Source organism: Salvia splendens, chromosome 2, assembly GCF_004379255.2.
Source record: "Salvia splendens isolate huo1 chromosome 2, SspV2, whole genome shotgun sequence".
Lineage (NCBI taxonomy): Eukaryota > Viridiplantae > Streptophyta > Magnoliopsida > Lamiales > Lamiaceae > Salvia > Salvia splendens.
The window spans coordinates 31,247,774-31,259,595 of NC_056033.1; the positions used below are offsets into that span (position 1 = coordinate 31,247,774).

The 11,822-nt window shown below is 37.0% G+C and overlaps 2 protein-coding genes across 3 annotated transcripts; one reads left to right on the forward strand and one right to left on the reverse strand.

Annotated features, from left to right (window-relative positions):
• Positions 1-514: 514 nt before the first annotated feature.
• On the forward strand, positions 515-3,102 carry LOC121792183 (ribosome production factor 2 homolog). Its single transcript, XM_042190033.1, has 6 exons — positions 515-676; positions 752-955; positions 1,643-1,888; positions 1,972-2,214; positions 2,303-2,368; positions 2,847-3,102. Exons 1-6 carry the CDS (start codon positions 608-610, stop codon positions 2,973-2,975), a joined length of 957 nt encoding a protein of 318 aa, XP_042045967.1. The 5' UTR covers positions 515-607; the 3' UTR covers positions 2,976-3,102.
• Positions 3,103-3,293: 191 nt separating this feature from the next.
• Positions 3,294-11,189, reverse strand: LOC121792181 (serine/threonine-protein kinase CTR1-like). 2 transcript variants are annotated; one of them, XM_042190032.1, is made up of 16 exons: positions 10,585-11,189; positions 9,814-10,115; positions 9,581-9,725; positions 8,700-8,803; positions 8,055-8,260; positions 7,035-7,418; positions 6,854-6,894; positions 6,266-6,334; positions 6,086-6,186; positions 5,913-5,997; positions 5,727-5,825; positions 4,991-5,059; positions 4,769-4,900; positions 4,349-4,443; positions 3,771-3,966; positions 3,294-3,589 (listed from the first exon to the last, which is right to left on the reverse strand). In XM_042190032.1, the coding sequence occupies exons 1-15, from the start codon at positions 11,005-11,007 to the stop codon at positions 3,855-3,857; spliced, it is 2,367 nt and encodes a 788-aa protein (XP_042045966.1). In that variant the 5' UTR covers positions 11,008-11,189; the 3' UTR covers positions 3,294-3,589; positions 3,771-3,854. The 2 variants fall into 2 exon arrangements, with proteins under 2 accessions (XP_042045966.1, XP_042045965.1); XM_042190031.1 differs by having other exon boundaries at positions 7,035-7,472.
• Positions 11,190-11,822: the final 633 nt, after the last annotated feature.

An 11,822-nucleotide genomic window follows, 5' to 3' on the forward strand; every position in this document is an offset into this window, starting at 1 on the left:
AGTATTTTTTAATGATGAATGATCGTGTGCCCCCCTTTGGAATAATAATTCATTCTTTGGTTTATATAACAATGAGTGTGCTTGGAATAAAAATCAATGTATGCACTATAGAGGGTATACTGATGTTTTTGAAATGATGGAAAGGAATCACCATTATATATTAAAATAGAAAATTTTAATTAACTGATTAATCAATAATTTAATTGATGATGATAATTGATATTTTTTATAGGGTGCGTTAAATTGCTAACTCATCAACGTAGTGTATTAAAAATGTCAACACGATCGCATTAAAATGACAAGAGTGTTGACATTTAAATATCAATATATGCCTAAATAATCAAGTTCTACTATTATAAAATATTCATTCGAAGTCGACCCAAAATAACTGGATATGGGCCAGAAATTTGATTTGGAAGAATCTTACTTTGTTTTAAAGGGCCCAATCGTTAACGCTTTCTTCTGTTTTTTTTAACACTTAATTCTGTCGAATGTATACATATTTAATTCTTGAACCCTAAAACCTTGAGCGGCCTCCTCTCAATTCTCAGACCCTTCGCAATCACTTTGAAGAATTTGGTGTATTGCTCTCCAAATTACAAGAGCAATGATGAGAATAAAAACCCCGAAAAATGGCAGAATCAAGAGAGAGCTTGAAAAACGCGCCCCCAAACTCGTTAGTCTCTGAATTTCTTCTTCATATGATGTAATTGTAACTTTTGGTTTGTTGAATCAAATTGGATCGCTGCAGGTGGAAACGGGGAAGAAGACGCTTATACTTCACGGAACCAAAACGAGCAATGTTTTGAATTCAGTGTTAACTGAAATTCATCATTTGAAGAAGGATAATTCCATCAAGTACTCGAGAAGGAATGACAAAATTAGACCTTTTGAGAGTGGCGGCGAAACTTCTCTCGAGTTCTTCTCTCTCAAGACAGATTGTAGCCTCTTTGTGGTATGCTCTTAGATTTTTTCACCCTCAATTAGATTAAATTTGAGTTTATATTCTCAAGTTTTGTGCAATGATTATGTAATACACTATGTAATTATTTTATCTAATGATTGTGATTGCCGAAGATAACGAGTTCTTTTGATTTATTATGGAGCTGTCTGTATTTGTTTTTATTGACATTATTCTTCAGTTCTTTTATTATATCTCATGGCCATTTGTTGTTTGAAACATTGAGGTCATATGAGCATGTTCTTTATTACCCTGAAACTGAAATAATTGGCTTAACGCATGACTGCTTTTGCATTTTGAATTTCAAAAGAGTGTTCTTTTAGTGGTGAATTTATAACTAGTATATTTTGTGCTTGCAGTTGTGCCTGTAGGCATTGGTTACAACTTTCTAGCTTGGTCGTCTTGTCTATGGCAACTAGCTAATATCTAAATGTGACAGTTTAGGGTTGAAAATTAGTCCCTATCTAGTCTGCTCTCCCTAATACTTAGATGCTATTCTTGAGTAAATTATGTTTATAATATGCTTCCTTTGTGCATTTTCTGTTGGTGACTATAACTTTTGTTTTGGGTGTATTTGACTGCAGAGATTGTCTCTTTTGTAACGGTCATACCGACTTTCGCCGTACCCATAGGACCATATCTCTGGTTGTTTGTTTTAATCATGTTGCTTCTCTTCTGCAGTTTGCTTCTCACACTAAGAAGCGGTCAAACAATCTCGTACTTGGACGATTCTATGACCACCATATATATGATCTTGTAGAGGTTGGCATTGAGAATTTCAGAAGCATGGGATCTTTTTCGTATGATAAGAAGTTGGCTCCACAATTGGGGTCAAAGCCCTTTTTTGCTTTCATCGGAGAAGCTTTTGAGAGTGTTGACGAGCTCAAACACCTTAAAGAAGTTTTGCTTGATCTATTCCGTGGAGAAGTATGTCTTAATCATTAGTTCTGCTAGTCGTAATAATTGTCTTATGCTGTTTCATTTACCATGTCTGTCCTTTGCTCATCTAGGTAATCACGAACTTGAACCTGGCTGGACTAGATCGTGTTTATGTGTGCACAGCTTTGTCATCAAACAGAATATTTTTCTCTCATTTTGCTTTACGCCTCAAAAAATCTGGCACCAAAGTACCAAGGATGGAGCTTGTTGAGGTTGGCCCCTCTATGGACATGGTTGTTCGTAGGCACCGTCAACCTGATGACAGACTCAGAAAAGAAGCAATGAAAATGGCACCTGATTCAACAAAGAAAAAGGTTTGACTTGCTCAAACCTATCTTTGCTGTCTCATAATCTATATGCTATATGAATAAATCATTTCTTATTCTTGATTATTGTTTTCAGGAGAAGAATGTTGTCAAGGATGATATACTAGGGAAACTTGGAAAGATTTATATTCCTGACCAGAAGGTATGTAAACATTCTCATTTTTTCTTTTTAATCTTCAATGAAACTAGCTCTGTCAAGTGACCATCTTTCTGAGTGACCAAACGTTAATTAAATCCCAGTGACTACGATTGTTAGTGAGGGGTTTTCATTTCTCATGTGCTGTATGGGATTTTAGGGTTTGTCATAATAATATTGGAGAATTGAAAAAGAAGAAAAATACTTTAAAAAATCCCAAACTTGCAGTGCTGTTTCAACAGTTCTAAGCATTAAGACCTGTATTTCTAAACTCTCTCCTGAGAGAAAATGTATCGCTGTTGTCAGAACTGTATCTTTAATACGTGTGTAGTGAGCAGGTGATCCATATCTCGACTTCTGTTGATATATCGTTTTATGACCTGACAGCCCCAAATTAGTGTGCCTAGTGTTCTAACTAGTGAGATTACCTGTTGAGACTTCCACTAATGTTTTGGCAATCCTTATATTTATCTTGTGGTTGTAGGTTGGGAGTGTGCCACTTGCTAACAAATCAAAGGGAGTGAAGAGGGAGCGACGGGAAGCTAAGTCGGCAAAGGGTGACGGGGACAAACCTACTACACCAAAGAAGCAAAAGAAAGAGGATTCTGAATGATTTTGTTTTATTCTTTTGCCAAGCATGCTACAGTTCTTATGAATGGGTTGTATCTTGTATGATTTGTGTGTGGAATCATTTTTGAGCCAGATATGATTTAATATAATATCAGTTTGTTAGTTGTTAACTTTATTGCGTGTTATTTTCTGATGACTAATTATGTTTTTAAAGCAGTTGTGTTAATTGATATTGTTAGCTTTTGTGACTTTTGTACGCAATGTTATCGATTCTTTTATATTATATGGATACTCCAACAAAAATATTGGAGAAACAAAACCATAAATTTCATGAAAAATGCATGCACTAAAACAGGTGGGGTGAGGTGAGGTAGCAGAAGCATTGCTTCCCTCCCTAGAACGATGAGGAAGTATGTGTTTTTGAAACACCATGAGTTCTGCAGTGGTTGCCGAGACAACGCACTCTAACCCATCATCACCGTAGAGAATGGTGATGTTTATTGAACAAGATGGTGCAAACTGCTATTGATCCACACACATATTTCCTTGATTTATAAATACATACATTTGCCAATGTGGCATTGCACAGCCAAAAAAGAAAATATAAACGACTTGCAAAACATGATGCGGATTCTCATATTTACAAGGAGGCCTGGCCTGCAAAAGAAACCGAAATATTATCAGGTCACCTGAGAAAACTTCAATGGTTCTATACTCTTTCCTTTTTCTGCTTTATATTTTTGGTTGGGGTGGGAGTGTGATGCTATCTTTGAGATGAAAACACTCAACACTCGAAGCCTGGAATAACCAGGTAAGAGGAGGTTGTAGATACACAAACCTTACATAATATGACCTTTCTTCCAGTCTGAAATCAAACCGAATGAAAAAATAAAAGCGCCACTCTTCCTGGATTCACACAAGTTCACAAGAGCCAAGGCATTTCAGCGGAACCTGGCTGAGATGGTGGTGAATTCTTAATCAATGGTTTCAATGATTCCATGATACTGGAAAAGGAGGGCCTTTTCCAGGATTCCCTGCATATGTAGATAATTATATATCAAAGTGAGTAAAGATTATTCTGTTCAATTCTAGGAATGATCTACTTATGACGACACTAAAAACTGATTATTGGTCAAGAAACTCTCTTGTTTATATGAGCGCATATACATTTTCACAAAAGCTCATAGCACTTTGAAGTGAATAGTAAAAATGCCTTTGAACAATGAAGTCTGAAAGAGTGGAATATAGATTGCAAGCTACAAAACAGTGAATGGAACATGTCTAGCCTAAATTCATTAACTTATTTGGATAATCAGCTGGGATACCAGAATAATTTCAGACACGCTAAATCCGCGTGCCTCTATATAAACCCGAAAACATTCCCAACCAATATACTTCAACTGGGTAAAAACTCACTTGGCCAAGCAGGCCTCGATAATGGCTGCTATCTCAGGATTCACATCTCGAGGAATTTCCAATTTTTTTCCTTTAAAACCAACGGCTGCCACAACCTGTAGTGTTTAAAAAGCAAAGATATCAACCTATAGTGTTTTAAAAGCTCACATAACCATATTACAGTTGCATTAGGTGTTAGAACCGCAAAACAAGGTTTATTTAAAGAGAACCAGAACCGTAAAACAAGTTGATACACAAGTAATCCCCAAGAAGAAAAATTCATCAGAGAACAATTCAGGCAGTATCGGCAGTTTGTGTGATGTCCAATTTGGGAATAAAAAGTACAAAACAGAATGTGGAAATATTTTTGGATATTGCTTATGCGGATGTATTGTGCACCATGTGATTCTCTATCCCTGAATACAAAGCAAGTTGACCAACCTGTGCAGGATTCAGGTTACCCCAAGGTTGCTGCAATGTTGCCAGCTCCCACAAAATAACACCAAAACTGTACACATCTGATTTTTCATTTGATGGTTCATCACGGAGAACTTCAGGTGCCATCCACTCAGGCTACAAGTGACATAAAAGAAGTTTCTTCTTAGACTATGAGATCAAAATGGTGACAAAGGTATCGGAAGAATATAGAGCAACTAAACTTACAGTTCCAGCAGCAGACTTGGATGAAAGAAATGTGTTTGCTTTTAGACGGGAAAGACCAAAATCACAGACCTGATTAAGACAATGCAGGATCAAGGAGCTAAAAAAAGGAACTATTGAAAATAAAGCAGGCCATCTAATATAGTCAGCTAAATATAAGCAAGGTCATATATAATTTGAATACAACAATTATAATCACAGAAATGTAACAGATCTAGAAAGGAACCAAAAAAAGTTTCACGTTCTGTTCATTCATGCAAAGATGCTTGGTTTTGTTAATGATGAATAAGTCAGGATCATTTTCCTTTTGTCATTTTTACAGAGAAATATACTAAGACAGCTTAATATCAATAAAAGATGACAAGTTATGATCACAGAAATGCAACAGCTCTTGAGAGGAACAAAAATAATTTCAAGCTCTTTTTCATTCATGCCAAGATGCTTGGTTTTTTCAATGATGAATTATGCCAGATCATGGCCTTTCTTTTGTCATTATTACAGAGATTTTTCATACAGCTGCATATTGTGGGATCTGCTACATAAATGATCTATATCAACCACAAAAATAAGATTTTCCTACATCATGAAATGGAAAATAAATTATTCTTTTCCAGAATTAAGGAAATTTTAGCTTACTTGTCAGGAAACTGTACCACCAAAATAACAATAGCTTCATAAAATGAATGTCTACCTCATAGACCAGACAAGGTGCATATACATGCTGAAGATTTCCTCTTACCTTCACAGTATATTTTCTATCAACTAAAAGATTGGGAGATTTCAGGTCTCGATGAACAACTGGAGGATTGTGTTTGTGAAGATAGTTCATCCCTTTCGCCTGTACAGGAGGGTTAGCAACTTAGCATGTTAATAGTTATACATAATCGGCCCCAAAAATAGTTCTGCATAGGGCTTGGGTAAATACCACATCATAAGCCATGCTCAGACGGCGTTTTTCATCTAGCACCTCTCCTGCACCAGGTTTATGCAAAAGTCTGTACAGACTACCTCTGGAAGAAAAAGGTGAAAATAGACAGTTATATATTGCAGGGTAACTATGATAAATGTTAAGGGGTGTTAGAAATTGACAAAAGATACCTTGATAGATATTCCGTAACTATAGACAAGTTAGGTGGTTCTGTTACAGCACCCATAAAAAGCACGATATTTGGATGCCTCAGTCGTTTCATAATTGCCACCTAACAGAAGCAACAAGATATCTAAAATAATACTCCAACGTAGTATAAGCCAAAGGATGATCACAGAGGACAAACTTACCTCTCGTATAAACTCTTTAAATCGCTCTGCGTGAAAGTCTTGTTCCATGAGAATTTTTACAGCAACATCCTGGAAACGCATCTACTCTTGTAAGATTACAATATAAGGTATTCAAAATATTCATATTACAATATATGTGGTAATAGGGTGCTTCTGAATTTTTTTATATTAAAAAGTCTATAATATCCAGTCTTCATCATCTAAACCTCAAGAGAACTGTCTCAAGATGCTTTTCTTCCTTAAGGCAGACTTCTTGCGTGATAGGCCAGGTCGCAAGATACCTCAGTCTCAGGGAAGTGTCTCAAGCCCCTAGACATGTATTTCGGTCAACTTGTCTCAAGATTCGAGAATCAATATTTCTCCTCATGTTAATGAAGGGTGACTGACATAGTCCTTCCATTTATGGTCTTGGCTACTTCCCATCTAATGGATTTCTATGAAACCATTTGCAAATCCTAGGCTTCCCGAGATAATAGCCTGGTCGGAAAGATAATTTATGTCTAATTGAGGTGGACAATGGCTAATTCAAGGTCAAGCTGACCAGAGACCTGTAACATATCAGAAGAAATAAAAAAGATAGTCACTTACACATCCATTCCACTCAGCACGATGAACTGTTCCAAATGAACCTGTAAAGAACATCAGGTATACGGATTGTCATGCTCATGCACATTATTAAAAGATCCAAGTTGCTAGTTACTAAAAAACACGACTATTAAACATATGAGTACCGTAACCGATACGATAAGGAAAAACAAAAAAACTATACCTGCCCCAATTATCTCCTTTAAAACAAGGTTACTCCATGGAATGTTTAAATCATCCACATAGAAGATATATTCACTTGATTCACATGGGACTAATTGACCTCCTTCACCAAACCTTGCATTTTTACTTCTTTCTATTCTTGGATTCATGAAGGGAACAAATTGAGCAGTTTCATGCCCCGTATGAGGAAGAAGCTTCAAAGGGATCGGGTGTTCGAATGTATATGAGGAGCCCATAACTTTCTGAAAGTCGGATGGTCTGGAAAGCAATTGGTTTTGACCGTGAACTTTGATCCAAGAATTTGTGGCATATTGTGGTGTGATAGAAATATTCTCCCGGTTGCTTGAACTGGGCAGGCAGCTGGTTCTATCCATGTGGTTCCCCTCTGATTGGTTTGGATGCATGGAGTTGTCAGTACTTCCTTTATTAACAATTCCGGCTATCAAAAAACAAAACATATTTTTCACTTAGAAGTTTCAAGTCAATGAAACCAAAAAGTAATACTAACATTTAAGCTACAAAGAAACAATGATTGATTAGTGAAAAGGAGTGTCTCCACAGGCTCTGAACCAAAGAAAGCTACGAAAAGGGCAAGGATGCAAGAATTAGTTCTGCACCATGTTTTAAAAAAAGGTAAGTGGTAAGAAAAACCTGAGAAATCAGGAAATAGCAAATAAGTGAGCATATATAAGTAGGTCATATTTGTTTTTTAGTTAATCCAAAAACCATAACTGGATCATTCTGGGCATGACAATAAGATACTAGTACTTTAACATTTCGGGTACAAATTACTCAAAAATATAGTCTTTGGCAATCATGCAAACATTTAGAATCACAGGAAAAACCTTGAGTAGTTTGGTTATGCAACAATATTTGGATCTGATATGGTTCTAATATATGATCCTGCTCTTAATGACCTACCCACCCAATTAATGAAAGACAGGTAATTGACAGGAGGAAATGGATAAGTCTCCCAGACATGCACCAAAACTGGAGCGATCTCAATTTTACGGATAATCACCTGCTAAAGAACCATCAAACTCAGAATTAAGAGACTGAATCTCCGAGATGAACTGTTTGGCCAGCAGCCTAAAATTAGTTGGAGGTTCCACCTGTGACTGTGGAAAGCATAAAGGTGACGAAATTGAGATAGTAGAAGGACCGTTCAGTAAGGAATCGGGCTCATATAAGCATCCTGGTTTCTCAATTAAATCGACAAGATACTCCCTGTGCATTGGAACCAAAATTGATGGTTAGCACAGTCATGTATAAAATGTTAAGAAGTGCAGTATTGGCCATATTTTCTATTATTCCTGGAAATTTAGAAGAATGTAAGGCCAAAAGGACTATAAGCAACTCGACCAAACTCAAATAATTCACAGCTAAAAAAATCAATCTATGTAGACCATAGAATGTCATCTTCTTCTATCCTAGAATTAGAGTAGAAGGATAAACTACTGCAATTTAAGATTAAGATATTATATTACCTATAGTCTATAGGTCCTATACTAGATTATATTTTTACTAATTGCCAATTGATGGTATTTTCAATTGATTCAGATCATTTTCATAATCTTGATTTTACACATGCTGAATAATGGAATAAGTGTTATAACCTTTCAACATTGAACAATGTGAGAATGATGGAAACCTACATAACATATACCTGTCAAACCCAAAGCGAACAAGGCACGACGAAGCATTTTCTCTGGTACAATATTTACACCCCCTTGCAATTCGACATGGTAAGCCAATATCATCAGCTAAAACCTAGCAAACAAAGCATCTTCCACATCAGGAAACAAACTTTTTCTAAAGTGCACCTTTAAGCAAAAGAGAACAGTGCCATGAGAGAGTACATTCAGAAGGCTGCTTTTTGCTTAAGTTGAAAGTGTACCAAACAGAAAAGGATTAGATTCAAAGGTGGGGCGTCTGAAACTTAGATGTTTCTCTTCTCGCGTTCTCTATTTTACTAGGGAAGAGATTGGAAGGATCAAGGAAAGACGAGTTGCTTTCTAACATTTCAAATGCTTGAAGAGAAAGAAGCTACAACTACAACTATTCCATAATTGAGGATTCCTTACAGGTATAAGCAATATAAAGAGTATTCTCAGCTTTCCTTGTTCATGTATTTTTGTATGTGATCTATTACCCCAACCGTGAACACATCAGGATATTCCCTGATATTTAGAGCCACCAGAATCATTTAAGTTGGGACAAGTTTGGCCCTCAGAAGAAGTTTAATGTTCTTTTTTCCAGGGCTGGAAGGGTGAGGATAAAAAATGGTGTATGAATGATTTTATTGCCACACCAATGGCCGGCTATCACGTGTCGGTTTGGGTTTGCTGGGATTTTCTATCCCCCTACCATTAGAAGATCGGCAGCCAAGGAGACCTTACCCCACCTAGAGAGAGAGGTCCAACTCTATATTGTAGCAAGAACTTCTTGGTTTCGCTTTATGCAACCTCCATAATGATTAGAACTTCATCACAGTGTGTATGAACGCAATCTACCAAATAATTTCAAATAAAAGGAATAAACACATACTTTGAATAGCAGTGTGCGGTGTCGGCAAAGGCCAATCGTCAGGCTGCCGATAGGGAGAACTACTGAACCCAGGCAATCTTCTAACTCATAACTGCACTCTTTCCAAGGGGTGACCAAGTTATCTTCCCCATTACACGCTGCATCCCTGCAGAAGGCAAAGGAATAAGAATAAGAATAAGATTAGATTAGACGATATGTCATGCAAATGCTGGACAAGGAGCTTCTAGGCTCACCCCATATGATTACAAACTAGCTTTGCTAGCTGTTCAACAACTTCCTTTGTGGTGATGCAACTAGAAGACAAGTTATTAGTTCGATTCTGCAGTTCTTTCAAGCTGGGATCACCTCGTCGATCTACTGAAATCACTTCAACTGAAGAAACAAAGGCAGGATCAACGGTCCTTAATGATTCAAGGGAAGGAATGCGGCCACTTTCCCGGTGATCAGAGCACACAGTCCAAACATATGGATTCATTCCATGAATCATGTAAAATCCATCAGGTACTCGGTCAAAATATGACAAACAACCATTTCTCTGAGAGAAACCAATGGATGCATTCAATAAGATGGAGAACTTTCAAATTACAAATTGACAAAAGGTAAGAAACCTATACATTTCATACATCTTGATACACGAAAGTGCCAAGATATTACTATGTTGATATCTCATCAATCAGTTTCAACATAAATATGGTTCAGTTGCTCTTCTGTATCATATAACACGATTGACTGCCGCCCTACAGAGTCTCATTAAGCAGATATATTTCAGTTTTTCATACTTGGCTACTGAAGGGAGACGAAGACCTCAATAAATTGATTTCTGATAATAATCTTAACCTCGACAAAAGGTGGGAATAAGTCACTGCCAGTATACCCTCTCAACAAGTACTATCTGATTTAATTTTCAGCTTAAGAGAAAGAGTGATGCAAAGAGGCATATAGATTGATATTCTATTTAGATAGATAGGTCAAGGTGTTGTGATTTTGTCTAAAGAGAGTGTTACCCAATATCGATTAGAAATGGCCTCCGCAGAGGCAGGTGAGGAAGAAGCAACGGACGCCGCTTGGTCAGGCACGGGATCCAAAAAATTAGGATCATCAGCACATGTAGCCTCCGACGAGAGTCGAATAGCCAAAGCCAACTGCAGCTGGTAGCTCTCCTCCGTCTGCTGAGCCCAGCTTTTCGAAGACGACCAGCCTCTGAATTCACCAATTCCATCACTCAAATTAATACTAATATCGACCGAGCTCTCACCGAAGCTGCTCCCACTCTGCGCCTGATTAATTCGATCAAACATCAAATTAGCCTTCTCGCCGGAGTAAAGAGGCCGTTGAGGCACAGGCTTCGGTGGCGACCGGGGATAGAATGGTTCGCCGGGATTCTGACTTAATAGAGCGTAATCAGATCGCCTTCCAGGCATTTCCATCGAATTGTATGCAGATTAAATAAATTGCAATTCATAAAACCCGACGCACCACCATTGTCGGAGGACTTGAATTATTTCTCTCTGTATTTCGTCACGTTTCTCTTCCTTATAGCTCAAATCGTGGAAAGAGGGAATGTTTTGGGAATGCTGTACTATTTTATCATCGAATTCTCTTTCGTGATTTATAATATTACTCCTTTATTTTAGCTCAATATATAGTTACGAGTGGCTAAGTTCCTAGTTGATAAGTTAACGACTTTGTGCATTCTATCACCAAATTATTTCTATCACCAAATTATTGTTTGGTTGGTCGGCACTATTCCAAAAGAGGAAATAAATGCATTTAGTAGTGCTTTGAAAGGAAAAACAAACCATGGGCGTTTTTTCTGGTTTTAGTTTCTGAGTTTAAATTTATTGGTTGTTTTTAAAAAATTAAGAATCAATCAGTATTGTTTAGTTCTAGTAGTAGTATTTGATAAAACTATAATTAGCTTACATGAAGATCAAATTGAAAAGTATTCTACACTTTTCTTAACAATCAAATATGTAATTGTATGGGTTGGTTGTTATCGGATCAACTTAATAAGTGAGGACAATCCAATTTGATAAGATTTAACTTGATCCTAACGTATTAAGGATTGGGTCGTTATTGGATTGATCCGATAACGACTCAACCTAACAAAGCCTAATCGAAATCCAATTTGTTAAGAAAATTCTTCATTTGAACATGAACCTGACTTGCTACTTTCAAATCCGAACACAACTCGCACTCGACAACACACTAAGTTACGGGTTGACATAACACAAACTTGATT

Bases quoted from the DNA above. Each gene is read 5' to 3' on its own strand.
- LOC121792181 (XM_042190031.1), bottom strand. From the start codon at position 11,007: ATGGAAATGCCTGGAAGGCGATCTGATTACGCTCTATTAAGTCAGAAT. The intron at 5,998-6,085 runs GTATCTTTTGTC...TTTTTCTTCCAG, and splicing joins GTTACGGAATATCTATCAAG to AGGTAGTCTGTACAGACTTT. The intron at 5,826-5,912 runs GTATTTACCCAA...CCTCCTGTACAG, and splicing joins TGAGCATGGCTTATGATGTG to GCGAAAGGGATGAACTATCT.
- LOC121792183 (XM_042190033.1), top strand. From the start codon at position 608: ATGATGAGAATAAAAACCCCGAAAAATGGCAGAATCAAGAGAGAGCTT. The intron at 956-1,642 runs GTATGCTCTTAG...TCTCTTCTGCAG, and splicing joins CAGATTGTAGCCTCTTTGTG to TTTGCTTCTCACACTAAGAA. The intron at 2,369-2,846 runs GTATGTAAACAT...TTGTGGTTGTAG, and splicing joins TTTATATTCCTGACCAGAAG to GTTGGGAGTGTGCCACTTGC.